The sequence below is a fragment of the Oncorhynchus masou genome, unplaced genomic scaffold (assembly GCF_036934945.1).
Source record: "Oncorhynchus masou masou isolate Uvic2021 unplaced genomic scaffold, UVic_Omas_1.1 unplaced_scaffold_6824, whole genome shotgun sequence".
NCBI classification, from domain to species: domain Eukaryota; kingdom Metazoa; phylum Chordata; class Actinopteri; order Salmoniformes; family Salmonidae; genus Oncorhynchus; species Oncorhynchus masou.
The window spans coordinates 817-16,660 of record NW_027013276.1 but is presented as its reverse complement, the minus strand read 5'-3'; the positions used below and the strand labels follow the sequence as shown (position 1 = coordinate 16,660).

Sequence of the window (15,844 nt, the reverse complement as noted above, 5' to 3'; positions counted from 1 at the left end):
TACCCGCCTGGTCTTTTGAGCAGCTGACTGTATCTCTATGGCTCCCCGCCTGGTCTTTGAGCAGCTGACTGTATCTCTATGGCTCCCAGTACCCGCCTGGTCTTTGAGCAGCTGACTGTATCTCTATGGCTCCCCAGTACCCGCCTGGTCTTTGAGCAGCTGACTGTATCTCTATGGCTCCCCAGTACCCGCCTGGTCTTTGAGCAGCTGACTGTATCTCTATGGCTCCCCAGTACCCGCCTGGTCTTTGAGCAGCTGACTGTATCTCTATGGCTCCCCAGTACCCGCCTGGTCTTTGAGCAGCTGACTGTATCTCTATGGCTCCCCAGTACCCGCCTGGTCTTTGAGCAGCTGACTGTATCTCTATGGCTCCCAGTACCCGCCTGGTCTTTGAGCAGCTGACTGTATCTCTATGGCTCCCCAGTACCCGCCTGGTCTTTGAGCAGCTGACTGTATCTCTATGGCTCCCCAGTACCCGCCTGGTCTTGAGCAGCTTCTATGGCTCCCCAGCCTGGTCTTTGAGCAGCTGACTTTGAGCAGCTGATCTCTATGGCTCCCCAGTACCCGCCTGGTCTTTTGAGCAGCTGACTGTATCTCTATGGCTCCCCAGTACCGCCTGGTCTTTGAGCAGCTGACTGTATCTCTATGGCTCCCCAGTACCCGCCTGGTCTTTGAGCAGCTGACTGTATCTCTATGGCTCCCCAGTACCCGCCTGGTCTTTGAGCAGCATGATGCCTCCACTGGACTGGATGGAGCAGATCTCTCTGTGTTTGTTCATGGCTATCATCAGCAGGCCGTCCATCACACGCTCCTCACGCTCACACGGGTCAACCAACAGGTAGGTCCTGGTTGCAGAGGGAGAGGGGTAGGAGAGGGGATATGAGATAGGACATAGAGAACAGTGGAGAGAATGAGAACAGGAGAGGAAAGGGAACAGTGGAGAGAAGGAGAACAGGAGAGGAAGGAACAGTGGAGAGAAGGAGAACAGGAGAGGAAGGAACAGTGGAGAGAAGGAGAACAGGAGAGGAAGGGAAGAGAACAGTGGAGAGAAGGAGAACAGGAGAGGAAAGGAAGAGTGGAGAGAAGGAGATCAGGAGAGAGAGGGAAGGGAAGAGAACAGTGGAGAGAAGGAGAACAGAGAGGAAAGGGAAGAGCAGTAGAGAGAAGGAGAACAGGAGAGGAAGGAACAGTGGAGAGAAGGAGATCAGGAGACAAGACAGTGGAGAGAAGGAGATCAGGAGGAAGAGACCCAGTGGAGAGAAGGAGAACAGGAGAGGAAAGGGAAGAGAGCAGTTGAGAGAAGGAGAACAGGAGAGGAAAGGGAAGAGAGCAGTGGAGAGAAGGAGAACACGGCCAGGAGAGGGAAGAGAACAGTGGAGAGAATGAGAACAGGAGAGGAAGGGGAAGAGAACAGTGGAGAGAATGAGAACAGGAGAGGAAAGGGAACAGTGGAGAGAAGGAGAACAGGAGAGGAAAGGGAACAGTGGAGAGAAGGAGAACAGGAGAGGAAAGGGAACAGTGGAGAGAAGGAGAACAGGAGAGGAAAGGGAACAGTGGAGAGAATGAGAACAGGAGAGGAAAGGGAAGAGAGCAGTGGAGAGAAGGAGAACAGGAGAGGAAAGGGAAGAGAGCAGTGGAGAGAAGGAGAACAGGAGAGGAAGGAACAGTGGAGAGAAGGAGAACAGGAGAGGAGAGGGAAGAGAGCAGTGGAGAGAAGGAGAACAGGAGAGGAAAGGGAAGAGAGCAGTGGAGAGAAGGAGAACAGGAGAGGAAAGGGAAGAGAACAGTGGAGAGAAGGAGAACAGGAGAGGAAAGGGAAGAGAACAGTGGAGAGAAGGAGAACAGGAGAGGAAAGGGAAGAGAGCAGTGGAGAGAAGGAGAACAGGAGAGGAAAGGGAAGAGAGCAGTGGAGAGAAGGAGAACAGGAGAGGAGAGGGAAGAGAACAGTGGAGAGAAGGAGAACAGGAGAAAGGAAGGGAAGAGAGCAGTGGAGAGAAGGAGAACAGGAAAGGAGAGGGAAGAGAACAGTGGAGAGAAGGAGAACAGGAGAGGAGAGGGAAGAGAGCAGTGGAGAGAAGGAGAACAGGAGAGGAGAGGGAAGAGAACAGTGGAGAGAAGGAGAACAGGAGAGGAGAGGGAAGAGAGCAGTGGAGAGAAGGAGAACAGGAGAGGAGAGGGAAGAGAGGCTGAGAGAGAACTGCAATGGCAGCCATCACTGTCTGATAGTGATGTCAAACATACAGGTGATCTTATATAACAGGGACCTACCCTTGTTGGAAGAAGGAGAAACTGACACAGATGGGCATGTGGTAGATGCTGAGGGGAATGGGGTCTCTCTCCTCTGTACTGTACTGTGGAACCGACACATGAAGGGTTAAATCATTATAAATTGGGGTTGTGTTCATTAGGGCATGCAACAAATTACATTTTTAAAACCTTTTGCAACGTGTGACAAAAATGAGTGTGTCTTATTAGACAAATCCAGGTGGTCCTTCCCTGCTTGTCAGTTTGGTTCCTAATTAACACTACCCAGGGGTGTAATCAATGTCAAAGATTGTTGTCATGGCATTAGTTGTCGATAGCATCACCCCACCCCTCTCCTCACCACAGTGACTTCCTCTCCCTGGATGCCCACATCGGGCCGTCTGAAGTGACAGAGGGCCGCGATGGCAGCAATGCTGGCAGCGTCCATTAGGTTACCATCGTGGTTCAGCAAGTGGACGTCCACCCTAATCTGCCACACCTGGAGATACAGACACACAAATTACATAGACATTGATCTGTACCACACCTGGAGATACAGACAGGTAGATATAGACATAGATCTGTACCACACCTGTAGAGATAGACAGGTAGATATAGACATAGATCTGTACCACACCTGTAGAGATAGACAGGTAGATATAGACATAGATCTGTACCACACCTGGAGAGATAGACAGGTAGATAGGGATTATAGATCTGTACCACACCTGGAGAAATAGACAGGTAGATAGGCATTATAGATATGTACCACACCTGGAGAAATAGACAGGTAGATAGGGATTATAGATCTGTACCACACCTGGAGAAATAGACAGGTAGATAGGGATTATAGATCTGTACCACACCTGGAGAAATAGACAGGTAGATAGGCATTATAGATCTGTACCACACCTGGAGAAATAGACAGGTAGATAGGCATTATAGATCTGTACCACACCTGGAGAAATAGACAGGTAGATAGGCATTATAGATCTGTACCACACCTGGAGAGATAGACAGGTAGATAGGGATTATAGATCTGTACCACACCTGGAGAGATAGACAGGTAGATAGGGATTATAGATATGTACCACACCTGGAGAAATAGACAGGTAGATAGGCATTATAGATCTGTACCACACCTGGAGAGATAGACAGGTAGATAGGGATTATAGATCTGTACCACACCTGGAGAAATAGACAGGTAGATATAGACATAGATCTGTACCACACCTGGAGAAATAGACAGGTAGATATAGACATAGATCTGTACCACACCTGGAGAGATAGACAGGTAGATAGGCATTATAGATCTGTACTACACCTGGCGAAATAGACAGGTAGATAGGCATTATAGATCTGTACCACACCTGGAGAGATAGACAGGTAGATAGGGATTATAGATCTGTACCACACCTGGAGAAATAGACAGGTAGATAGGGATTATAGATATGTACCACACCTGGAGAGATAGACAGGTAGATAGGCATTATAGATATGTACCACACCTGGAGAGATAGACAGGTAGATAGGGATTATAGATCTGTACCACACCTGGAGAAATAGACAGGTAGATAGGCATTATAGATCTGTACCACACCTGGAGAAATAGACAGGTAGATAGGGATTATAGATCTGTACCACACCTGGAGAGATAGACAGGTAGATAGGGATTATAGATCTGTACCACACCTGGAGAAATAGACAGGTAGATAGGCATTATAGATCTGTACCACACCTGGAGAAATAGACAGGTAGATAGGGATTATAGATCTGTACCACACCTGGAGAGATAGACAGGTAGATAGGGATTATAGATCTGTACCACACCTGGAGAAATAGACAGGTAGATAGGGATTATAGATATGTACCACACCTGGAGAAATAGACAGGTAGATAGGGATTATAGATATGTACCACACCTGGAGAAATAGACAGGTAGATAGGATTATAGATCTGTACCACACCTGGAGAGATAGACAGGTAGATAGGGATTATAGATATGTACCACACCTGGAGAAATAGACAGGTAGACAGGGATTATAGATCTGTACCACACCTGGAGAAATAGACAGGTAGATAGGGATTATAGATCTGTACCACACCTGGAGAAATAGACAGGTAGATAGGCATTATAGATATGTACCACACCTGGAGAGATAGACAGGTAGATAGGCATTATAGATCTGTACCACACCTGGAGAAATAGACAGGTAGATAGGGATTATAGATATGTACCACCTGGAGAGATAGACAGGTAGATAGGGATTATAGATCTGTACCACACCTGGAGAGATGCATTATAGATCTGAGATAGACAGGTAGATAGGGATTATAGATATGTACCACACCTGGAGAAATAGACAGGTAGATAGGGATTATAGATATGTACCACACCTGGAGAAATAGACAGGTAGATAGGGATTATAGATCTGTACCACACCTGGAGAAATAGACAGGTAGATAGGGATTATAGATATGTACCACACCTGGAGAAATAGACAGGTAGATAGGGATTATAGATATGTACCACACCTGGAGAAATAGACAGGTAGATAGGGATTATAGATCTGTACCACACCTGGAGAAATAGACAGGTAGACAGGCATTATACCTTGGAAGACCAGTAGATATAGACATAGATCTGTACCACACCTGGAGAAATAGACAGGTAGATAGGGATTATAGATCTGTACCACACCTGGAGAAATAGACAGGTAGATAGGGATTATAGATATGTACCACACCTGGAGAAATAGACAGGTAGATAGGGATTATAGATATGTACCACACCTGGAGAGATAGACAGGTAGATAGGGATTATAGATCTGTACCACACCTGGAGAGATAGACAGGTAGATAGGCATTATAGATCTGTACCACACCTGGAGAAATAGACAGGTAGATAGGCATTATAGATATGTACCACACCTGGAGAGATAGACAGGTAGATAGGGATTATAGATCTGTACCACACCTGGAGAAATAGACAGGTAGATAGGCATTATAGATCTGTACCACACCTGGAGAAATAGACAGGTAGATAGGGATTATAGATATGTACCACACCTGGAGAAATAGACAGGTAGATAGGGATTATAGATATGTACCACACCTGGAGAAATAGACAGGTAGATAGGGATTATAGATATGTACCACACCTGGAGAAATAGACAGGTAGATAGGCATTATAGATCTGTACCACACCTGGAGAAATAGACAGGTAGATAGGCATTATAGATACAGTGCCTTGCGAACGTATTCGGCCCCCTTGAACTTTGCGACCTTTTGCCACATTTCAGGCTTCAAACATAAAGATATAAAACTGTATTTTTTGTGAAGAATCAACAATAAGTGGGACACAATCATGAAGTGGAACGACATTTATTGGATATTTCAAACTTTTTTAACAAATCAAAAACTGAAAAATTGGGCGTGCAAAATTATTCAGCCCCTTTACTTTCAGTGCAGCAAACTCTCTCCAGAAGTTCAGTGAGGATCTCTGAATGATCCAATGTTGACCTAAATGACTAATGATGATAAATACAATCCACCTGTGTGTAATCAAGTCTCCGTATAAATGCACCTGCACTGTGATAGTCTCAGAGGTCCGTTAAAAGCGCAGAGAGCATCATGAAGAACAGGTCTTGGTGTCCCACTTGTTGTTGATTCTTCACAAAAAAATACAGTTTTATATCTTTATGTTTGAAGCCTGAAATGTGGCAAAAGGTCGCAAAGTTCAAGGGGGCCGAATACTTTCGCAAGGCACTGTATGTACCACACCTGGAGAAATAGACAGGTAGATGCATTATAGATCTGTAACCACACCTGGAGAAATAGACAGGTAGGTACACCTGGAGAAATAGACAGGTATATTATGATTTTTGTACCACACCTGGAGAAATAGACAGGTAGATAGGGATTACACTTGGAGAGATAGACAATTATAGTACCACACCTGGAGAAATAGACAGGTAGATAGGCATTACCTTAGATCTGATACCACACCTGGAGAAATAGACAGGTAGATAGGGATTATGGAAGATATGTATACACTGGAGAAATAGACAGGTAGACAGGCATTATATGGAAGACCAGTAGATATACACTGAGTGTAGACAGGTAGATAGGCATTATACCTTGGAAGACCAGTGTATACACCTGGAGTGTAGACAGGTAGATAGGCATTTTATACCTTGGAAGACCAGTAGATATACACTGAGTGTAGACAGGTAGACAGGCATTATACCTTGGAAGACCAGTAGATATACACCTGAGTGTAGACAGGTAGACAGGCATTATATAGACCAGTGATATACACCTGAGTGTAGACAGGTAGACAGGCATTATACCTTGGAAGACCAGTAGATATACACTGAGTGTAGACAGGTAGATAGGCATATATGGAAGATCTGTACCACACCTGAGTGTAGACAGGTAGATAGGCATTATATGGACAGGAAGACCAGTAGATATACACTGAGAGATAGACAGGTAGATAGGCATATATGGAAGACCTAGATACCACACCTGGAGAAATAGACAGGTAGATAGGCATTATAGATTGTAACACCTGGAGAAATAGACAGGTAGATAGGCATTATAGATCTGTAAGACCACCTAGATATACATGTAGACAGGTAGATAGGGATTATAGACCAGTAGATATACACTGGAGAAATAGACAGGTAGACAGGCATTATACCTTGGAAGACCAGTAGATACCACACCTGGAGTGTAGACAGGTAGATAGGCATTTACCTTGGAAGATCTAGTACCACACCTGGAGAGATAGACAGGTAGATAGGGATTTATCTTAGACAGGTAGATAGATCTGTACCACACCTGGAGTGTAGACAGGTAGATAGGCATTATAGATCTGTACCACACCTGGAGAAATAGACAGGTAGATAGGGATTATAGATATGTACCACACCTGGAGAAATAGACAGGTAGACAGGCATTATAGATATGTACCAGACCTGGAGATATAGACAGGTAGATAGGGATTATAGATCTGTACCACACCTGGAGAAATAGACAGGTAGACTGCCTAGGGAGGAATTAGACAGAGAGATAGTACACACCTGGAGAGATAGACAGGTAGATAGGCATTACCACAGAGAATAGATATGTACCACACCTGGAGAGAATAGACAGAGTAGATAGGGATTATAGATCTGTACCACACCTGGAGATAGACAGGTAGATAGGGATTATAGATCTGTACCACACCTGGAGAGATAGACAGGTAGATAGGGATTATAGATATGTTCAGCCACCACCTGGAGAAATAGAGAGGTAGAGAGGACAGATTAGAGAGATGTACCAGACAGGAGAGAGAGACAGGTAGATAGGGATTAGAGAGATGTACAGAGGAGAGATAGAGTAGAGAGAGACACCTAGAGACAGAGATTATAGATATGTAAGACACCTGGAGACAGAGGCAGAGACAGAGAGAGACAGAGGGGGAGACAGATCTGTACCACACCTGGAGAAATAGACAGGTAGACAGGGATTATAGACTGACCACACCTGGAGAAATAGACAGGAGACGGGACAGAGATAGACACACCTGGAGAGACAGACAGGTAGATAGAGACAGAGAGTAGAGACCTGGAGAGAGAGACAGATTGGAGAGACAGAGGCATTATAGATCTGAGACCACACCTGGAGAAATAGACAGGTAGATAGGCATTTTTTAGAGACCGTTTTCAGACAGAGTAGATATAGAGACTGAGAGAAGACATAGACAGGACTTATACCTTGGAAGACCAGAGAGAGACACTGAGAGAAGACAGGAGAGACAGGCAGACAATGTTGGAAGAAAAGAGTATACATTGAGTGACAGAGAGAGACAGATTAAGACGGGACACCTGGGCCATGATCCTGGAGGTTAGAACACACCAAGAGAAAAACAATGTTTTAACTTTTCAAGAGGAGAACAGAGAGATTCAAATTAGACAGAGACGAGAGAGAGAGCCTGGATTCAAACCAGGGACTGAGAGAGACAGAGCACTGAGATGCAGAGAGAGACAGAGAGACACTCAGGAGACAGAGAGAGACAGAGAGAGACAGAGAGAGACAGAGCCCTACCACTGTCAGAGAGACCCTAGAGACAGAGACTGACAGAGAGCCCTACCACTGTCAGAGAGAGACAGAGAGAGACTGAGAGACAGAGAGCCCCTACCACTGTCACCTAGCCCCTAGAGACAGAGTCACAGCCCCTACCACTGAGAGAGCCCTACCAGAGTCAAGAAGGGGGTACCACAACCACGCAGATACATTTTTTTTTCAGTGTCCGTTTTTCAGATGCAATTTACACTATAGCCTTCTGAAGTAAAAACATAGCAGGACTGGTACCTGCCCATCTCAAATGCTGGAGAAGCCATGGGAGACAGCTACCACTGTCACCTGAGTCCTACCATTCGGGCGGCCCTACGGAGTAATGAGCTCACAGGACACCTGGGCCATGATCCTGGAGGTTAGGAACACACCATTTTAAAAACATGTTTTAACTAGACAAGTCGGTTAAGAACAAATTCTTATTTACAATGACGGCCAGATACCGCCTGGATTCAGCCCTAGGGACTGTAGTGACGCCCCTACCACTGAGATGCAGTGCCTTAGACCGCTGCACCACTCAGGAGCCCAAACTACAAAAGTTCATCTCAAACCGCCCTACCACTGTCCCCTAGCCCCTACCACTGTCACCTAGCCACTACCACTGTCACCTAGCCCTACCACTGTCACCTAGCCCCTACCACTGTCACCTAGCCCCTACCACTGTCACCTAGCCCCTACCACTGTCCCCTAGCCCCTACCACTGTCCCCTAGCCCCTACCACTGTCCCCTAGCCCCTACCACTGTCCCCTAGCCCCTACCACTGTCCCCTAGCCCCTACCACTGTCACCTAGCCCCTACCACTGTCCCCAGCCCCTACCACTGTCACCTAGCCCCTACCACTGTCCCCAGCCCCTACCACTGTCCCCTAGCCCCTACCACTGTCCCCTAGCCCCTACCACTGTCACCTAGCCCCTACCACTGTCACCTAGCCCCAACCACTGTCACCTAGCCCCAACCACTGTCACCTAGCCCCTACCACTTTCACCTAGCCCTACCACTGTCACCTAGTAGCCCTGTCCCTACCACTGTCCCCTAGCCCCTACCACTGTCCCCTAGCCCCTACCACCTAGCCCCTACCACTGTCACCTAGCCCCTACCACCTATGCCCCTACCACCTAGCCCCTACCACCCTAGCCCCTGCCACTGTCACCTAGCCCCTACCACTGTCACCTAGCCCCTACCACCTAGCCCCTACCACCTAGCCCCTACCACCAGCCCCTACCACTGTCACCTAGCCCCTACCACTGTCACCTAGCCCTACCACTGTCACCTAGCCCCCTACCACTGTCACCTAGCCCCTACCACTGTCCCCTAGCCCCTACCACCTGTCCCCTAGCCCCTACCACTGTCCCCTAGCCCCTACCACTGTCACCTAGCCCCTACCACTGTCACCTAGCCCTACCACTGTCACCCTAGCCCCTACCACTGTCCCCTAGCCCCTACCACTGTCACCTAGCCCCTACCACTACCACCTAGCCCCTACCACTGTCACCTAGCCCCTACCACCTATGCTGCCACCTAGCCCCTACCACTGTCACCTAGCCCCTACCACTGTCACCTAGCCCCTACCACTGTCACCTAGCCCCTACCACTGTCCCCAGCCCCTACCACTGTCCCCTAGCCCCTACCACTGTCACCTAGCCCCTACCACTGTGCCCCCTAGCCCCTACCACTGTCACCTAGCCCCTACCACTGTCACCTAGCCCCTATCACTGTCACCTAGCCCCTACCACTGTCACCTAGCCCCTACCACTGCCACCTAGCCCCTACCACCTCACCTAGCCCCTACCACTGTCCCCTAGCCCCTACCACTGTCACCTAGCCCCTACCACTGTCACCTAGCCCCTACCACTGTCACCTAGCCCCAACCACCTATGCTGCCGCCCTAGCCCCTACCACCTAGCCCCTACCACCTATGCTGCCGCCCTAGCCCCTACCACCTATGCTGCCGCCCTAGCCCCTACCACCTAGCCCCTACCACTGTCACCTAGCCCCTACCACTATGTCCCCTAGCCCCTACCACTGTCCCTAGCCCCTACCACCTATGTCACCTAGCCCCTACCACTGTCACCTAGCCCCTACCACTGTCACCTAGCCCCAACCACCTATGCTGCCGCCCTAGCCCCTACCACACCTGCCGCCTAGCCCCTACCACCTAGCCCCTACCACCTAGCCCCTACCACCTATGCTGCCGCCCCTAGCCCCTACCCTAGCCCCTACCACCCATGCTGCCGCCCTAGCCCCTACCACCTATGCTGCCGCCCCTACCCCTAGCCCCTACCACCACCTAGCCCCTACCACTGTCACCTAGCCCCTACCACCTATGCTGCCGCCTAGCCCCTCACCTAGCCCCTACCACCTATGCTGCCGCCCTAGCCCCTACCACCTAGCCCCTACCACCTATGCTGCCGCCCTAGCCCCTACCACCTAGCCCCTACCACCTATGCTGCCTATCCCTAGCCCCTACCACCTAGCCCCTACCACCTATGCTGCCGCCCTAGCCCCTACCACCTAGCCCCTACCACCTAGCCCCACCTATGCTGCCGCCCTAGCCCCTACCACCTAGCCCCTACCACCTATGCTGCCGCCCTAGCCCCTACCACCTAGTCACCTATGCTGCCGCCCTAGCCCCTACCACTATGCTGCCGCCCTAGCCCCTACCACTGTCACCTAGCCCCTACCACCACCTAGCCCTACCACCTATGCTGCCGCCCTAGCCCCTACCACCTATGCTACCAGCCCCTACCACTTAGCCCCTACCACTGTCACCTATGCTGCTTTATAGATCTGAAAGGATGGATGGGTATATGGCAAAACAATTCCGCCAATCCAATCAGATAGCAAGGTACAGCTAATGCCATACTCGTATCCAGTCCTTTCAGATGTATGCAAACGTAGTGGAAAAGCCTGCCATGTTAGTAGCAAGAAAGCCAACTCCACTAAGAATGGCTGTCAACCATTTTCGGTTACTGTACCAAGTGCATTTGACTTTGCCTAGTGCACCCGTCATCTACATTTTTGGCAGTAAAGCCTTGGGGCTTCTCAACGATCCGCTTTAGATAGGCCAGTAGCTTTGGTTGAGAGCCACTGGTCAACTGTCATTTCTTTGCCTTCAAAGGCAGGAACACTCGCCTCGTCTTCCCCAGGTCAACAAAGCAGCATCCATAATCTGTCCCGAACGAGATCTTGATGCTCCTGTAGTCATAGGTCTGTCTCCCATCCAAGCGCTGCAGGTACACATTATTGAGCGAGATTATGTATCGTAAATATTTATAGCTAGTATAGCAACGATGCATTGAAAGATAATTAGCTAGCTAGGTAGTTCAAGTTTACAACATATTATGTACAATGACCCAGAACTCTAACAAACTATGTAACGTTGGTAGATAGAGATAGACACTGTACAATATTTTAGTTTGGGTTCCCACATCTAAATTGGCCATTTATGTCAGCTAACTAGCATATCTGGCTATCTCAGCGAGCACGTTTCATTCACATGCAAGAATACACAAATTGCATCAGCTACCTTTTTTTCTTGAATAGCTTTGAGTATAAAGTCCCGCTCGCAGTTTGATAACGGTGTATCTCTCATGTTGGCTGTCTATGAATTGTATATTGCTATGCCGGTGTGTTTTTTTGTTAACATGTGTTCACGTTTCAACAATCGTCAACATTCATGAACTCTGCTCCGGAAGAGCAACATAGAAGTTATCACAATAAAAGTAATCAAAATGAGGTATATTTGCTCACTATTCTTCAAATTGTAGCAACCATCCACAATGTATTTCTAAAGTCATAATTATTTAAATAAAATAATAATTAAAATAATAATAAATGTTGGATGTTTATCCAATAACTTGCATTAATTGTCTACTTTTGGACAAATCTCTTTCTGCATGGATTTATCTCACAAGATAACGGGCACAAGCTAATTATTTCATAACATTTAAATTACAAATATCTAAACTGTTATGCATTGAGGGAGAGGGGGGGGTGTACATAGAAAGATAGATCGAAAATGAGTTTGTTATTACAAGACAGAGCACTTTTATTTTGAAATGGTGACCCCAATGGCGTTCTCTGGTTCAGGCATGCGCAGTGAGCAGAAGTCTCTTCCCGTCATCGCTGTTCGAGGGTCTCCACGGTGATCCGTCCATCCCGCTCCTCCAGGCCTCAGTACCCGCGGTTTTACTCCAACTGGGTCGAACGCAGTGAAAATAAAGTTGTTTGAGGATATTGGCGTAGAAAACATCACAAAACTTGGAATATTATTTTTTTTCTCCCCGCCAACTGCACAAGGTTTGTTTGCTTAATATTTATCTAGTTAGCTACACTCATTCATTCTTCCCTGACAACTGCAACACAACATGTTGTTAGTTTAGCATAGCCATTAGCTGGCTACTTAGCTTTCTAACGTAGTGCATTTTCTCAGACAGCCTGTTTTCTCAAAATGTGAATATGTTTACGTTTGACACGTTAGGCTTTATGAATACGACTGAAATGTCGCTGCATTTAGTAACCACATAGCTAGCTATTGATAACGCTCTGCTAGCCCGCTAATTCGCGCCACACGCGGACCGGGGTTGCAGGAGATAACGAGGGACGTCCGGTGAACTGTCGCGAAAAACGTTGGTTAACTGACGTTACCTAGTTTGTTATTTAGCTTGGCTTGTGCAGTAACGTTAGCTAATGCCAAATATTGCCGACATAACTTATATATATATCTGAAATAACTTGATTCCTATAAAAAAAGACGTGATAGAAATATGATGAAAGACATCTTGCGGATGTCTTGATAATGCGCGTAGCCTGACAGATTGTTCTAGTAGTAGTAGTAGCTACAGTAGTCCTAGCTAACAATCCTGGCTCTGTGGAGTTTTGTGGACGCTTCTGGTCGGCAGCTGTAGGTTAATTTTGGTGCTCTCTCTCTCGGGGCATATGGGCATCCCCTAGGGAACTGTAGTTTGGCCTGAGGGACAGTGGCTCCTTGCGACCCCCCAGACGCTCCGTCAATCAGCTCGACGTTATGTTTACTCCGACCCCGAGGGACATTGATTTCGAAAATACTGTATCAAGCCATATTCAACATTTACTCAATTGTATCTGGCAATCTTATTGATTCAATATGATGAAATGCTTGTCGAGGTATAATCTGAAAAGTGTCCTGGTCGGTGACAGGACACTTTTTTGCAAGTCATTGAAATACGGAAAACCATTTTTGCATGGATTCATGAGTAATTGTATTTCATGGTACACGTCTTTGAAACCTGATTTAGGGTGTCTGTTTTTAAAATGCAGAAATATGTTTTCATTGGAAAAAGCAGAGCCATGTATAATCTTTCTCTGGCGAAAGCCATCAATTTCCTTGCATACAGCCAAATTACAGTACAGTGACAAAACCTTAATTTGTTTTTAGAAAATATTTGTAGATGGAAAGAGTTTCTGGAAAAGTGCTTTTGAAATCAGAAGTGTATTATTAACCTTGTTCCTGACCTCTTTCTTTTTGTCCTTCTTCCTCAAATCCTCCATTTCTACTTGCTCTCCATCCCCACTGTCATGTCACTCCCTCCTTCTTCCTTCAACCCCCCAACTCCATTCCCCCTCCTCTCACATTGTCCTCCATTTCCCATCCCTTCCACCCTCTTCATTCCCTTTCCCACTCCCTCCCTCCCCATCCATCTCCACTGTCACGTCACTCCCTCCTTCTCCCTCTCTTCAACCCCCCACCTACTCCATTCCCCCTCCTCTCACATTGTCTTCCCAACCCCTCACCTCTCCCATCTCCTTTCCACCCTCTTCATTCCCTTTCCCACTCTCTCCTCCCTTCCCCCTACGTCCATCTCCACTGTCACTCCCTTCTCCCTCTCTTCAACCCCCCCACCCACTCCATTCCCCCCTCCTCTCACATTGTCTTCCCAACCTCTCCCATCTCCTTTCCCCCTCTTCATTCCCTCCCACTCTCCTCCTTCCCCCTACCGTCCATCTCCACGTCTCTCTCCAGATGAAGCTGTGGTGGGGCTGGACGTGTGTGCTGCTCCTCTCCCTCCTGGCTCTCTCTGAGTCCCAGGCTGAAGCTCAGGGAGACCTAGACCTGGAGATGGAGGAAGCTATGGTGGAAGACATGGTAGAAGATAGGGAAGACTCAGCAGAGATAGAGGGAGAGGCGGAGATGGAAGGGGAGGCGGAAGAGGAGAAGGGAACCGATGCCAACGTCTCCTTCCAGGTCAGTAAAGGGTCAAAGGTCACCCAATAGGAAGTAGGATGAACTGGGTGGGGACATTTGATATGGCACCCTTCTCCCTATGTAGTGTACCAGGTGTGTGGGGCCTGGTCAGACGTCGTGCAATCTCTTGGAAATAAGGAGCCATTTTGGATGCATGCCTGGTGTGTGTTTTTACGCCCTCCAAGTGTCTCTCTACCCTTTTGAGTTTGAAACCTCATCATTTGCCTATTCTTTTTGTGTTCCCTTAGCAAGCTAAAATCTAACTACAACCTCACTGTCATAACCCCAATTTTAGCCGGGGCCTTCAGGAAATCATGTCAGTACATGTGTACTAGGCCGAGTCCCGATTCTCCACGGTTCTGGGTTTTATAACGATGATGGAAAATCCCCCCAGACATCTTATTTAAATCCATGACGGGTAGTGTGCAAGTGTACACTTCTGGAAAAAGGGTGAAGAATCTGGAGCCCTACATTATATATCCCTCAGTTTGTGTTCCATTTCACACACAAAGTAATCCCTCCGCCCCATTGGCTGAAACACACAGGTCACCTACAAGACTCCTGTTCCCATCGGAGAGGTGTACTTCTCAGAGACCTTTGATGACGGCTCACTGGACAGGTGGCAGGTGTCAAAGACGATGAAGGAAGACGCAGACGATGAAATTGCTAAATACGATGGTGAGAAACAGACCACCCCCCACTCTACACTCTCCACTTGTGTGTGTTTTATGGACACACACACGTGTCTTTTTGCCAGTGTGTCAGTGAGAGACGACCCTGTTACTTCTACAATTTGACCCATCTCTCCCTCTCCTGGCCCCTCTCTCCTCTCCTGACCCCTCTCTCCTCTCCTGACCTCCTGACCCCTCTCTCCTCTCCTGACCCCCTCTCCCTCCTGACCCCTCTCCCCCCTCCTGACCCCTCTCTCCCCTCCTGACCCCCTCTCCCCCTCCTGACCCCTCTCTCCCCTCCTGACTCTCCTCTCCTGACCCCTCCTCCCACTGACCCCTCTCTCCCCTCCCTGACCCCTCTCTCCTCTCCTGACCCCTCTCCCCTCCTGACCCCTCTCCCCTCCTGACCCCTCTCCCCCTCCTGACCCCCTCCTCCCCCTCCTGACCCCCCCTCTCTCCCCTCCTGACCCCTCTCTCCCTCTCCTGACCCCTCTCTCCCCTCCTGACCCCTCTCCCCCTCCTGACCCCCTCTCCCCTCCTGACCCCTCTCCCTCCTGACCCCTCTCTCCCTCCTGACCCC

At 48.3% G+C, this 15,844-nt stretch overlaps 1 protein-coding gene and 1 long non-coding RNA gene across 2 annotated transcripts; one reads left to right on the top strand and one right to left on the bottom strand.

The window, feature by feature from the left end:
• Window positions 1-691: 691 nt before the first annotated feature.
• LOC135536908 (exosome complex component RRP45-like) lies at window positions 692-12,062 on the bottom strand. The gene is made up of 10 exons (XM_064963128.1): window positions 11,897-12,062; window positions 11,503-11,597; window positions 8,687-8,722; window positions 7,775-7,779; window positions 3,433-3,522; window positions 3,152-3,202; window positions 2,837-2,926; window positions 2,606-2,751; window positions 2,269-2,351; window positions 692-845 (listed from the first exon to the last, which is right to left on the bottom strand). The coding sequence occupies exons 1-10, from the start codon at window positions 11,960-11,962 to the stop codon at window positions 692-694; spliced, it is 816 nt and encodes a 271-aa protein (XP_064819200.1). The 5' UTR covers window positions 11,963-12,062.
• Window positions 12,063-12,406: 344 nt separating this feature from the next.
• On the top strand, window positions 12,407-15,376 carry LOC135536907 (uncharacterized). Its single transcript, XR_010455091.1, has 3 exons — window positions 12,407-12,669; window positions 14,372-14,593; window positions 15,139-15,376. It is a non-coding gene; the product is annotated as an uncharacterized LOC135536907 (long non-coding RNA).
• The last annotated feature ends 468 nt before the right edge of the window (window positions 15,377-15,844 follow it).

Coding starts and splice junctions, on each gene's coding strand:
- LOC135536908 (XM_064963128.1), bottom strand. CDS start 11,962: ATGAGAGATACACCGTTATCAAACTGCGAGCGGGACTTTATACTCAAA. Junction 11,598..11,896: donor AAGCTATTCAAGAAAAAAAG/GTAGCTGATGCA, acceptor GTGTACCTGCAG/CGCTTGGATGGGAGACAGAC. Junction 3,203..3,432: donor CTACCTGTCTATTTCTCCAG/GTGTGGTACAGA, acceptor CTATTTCTCCAG/GTGTGGTACAGATCTATAAT.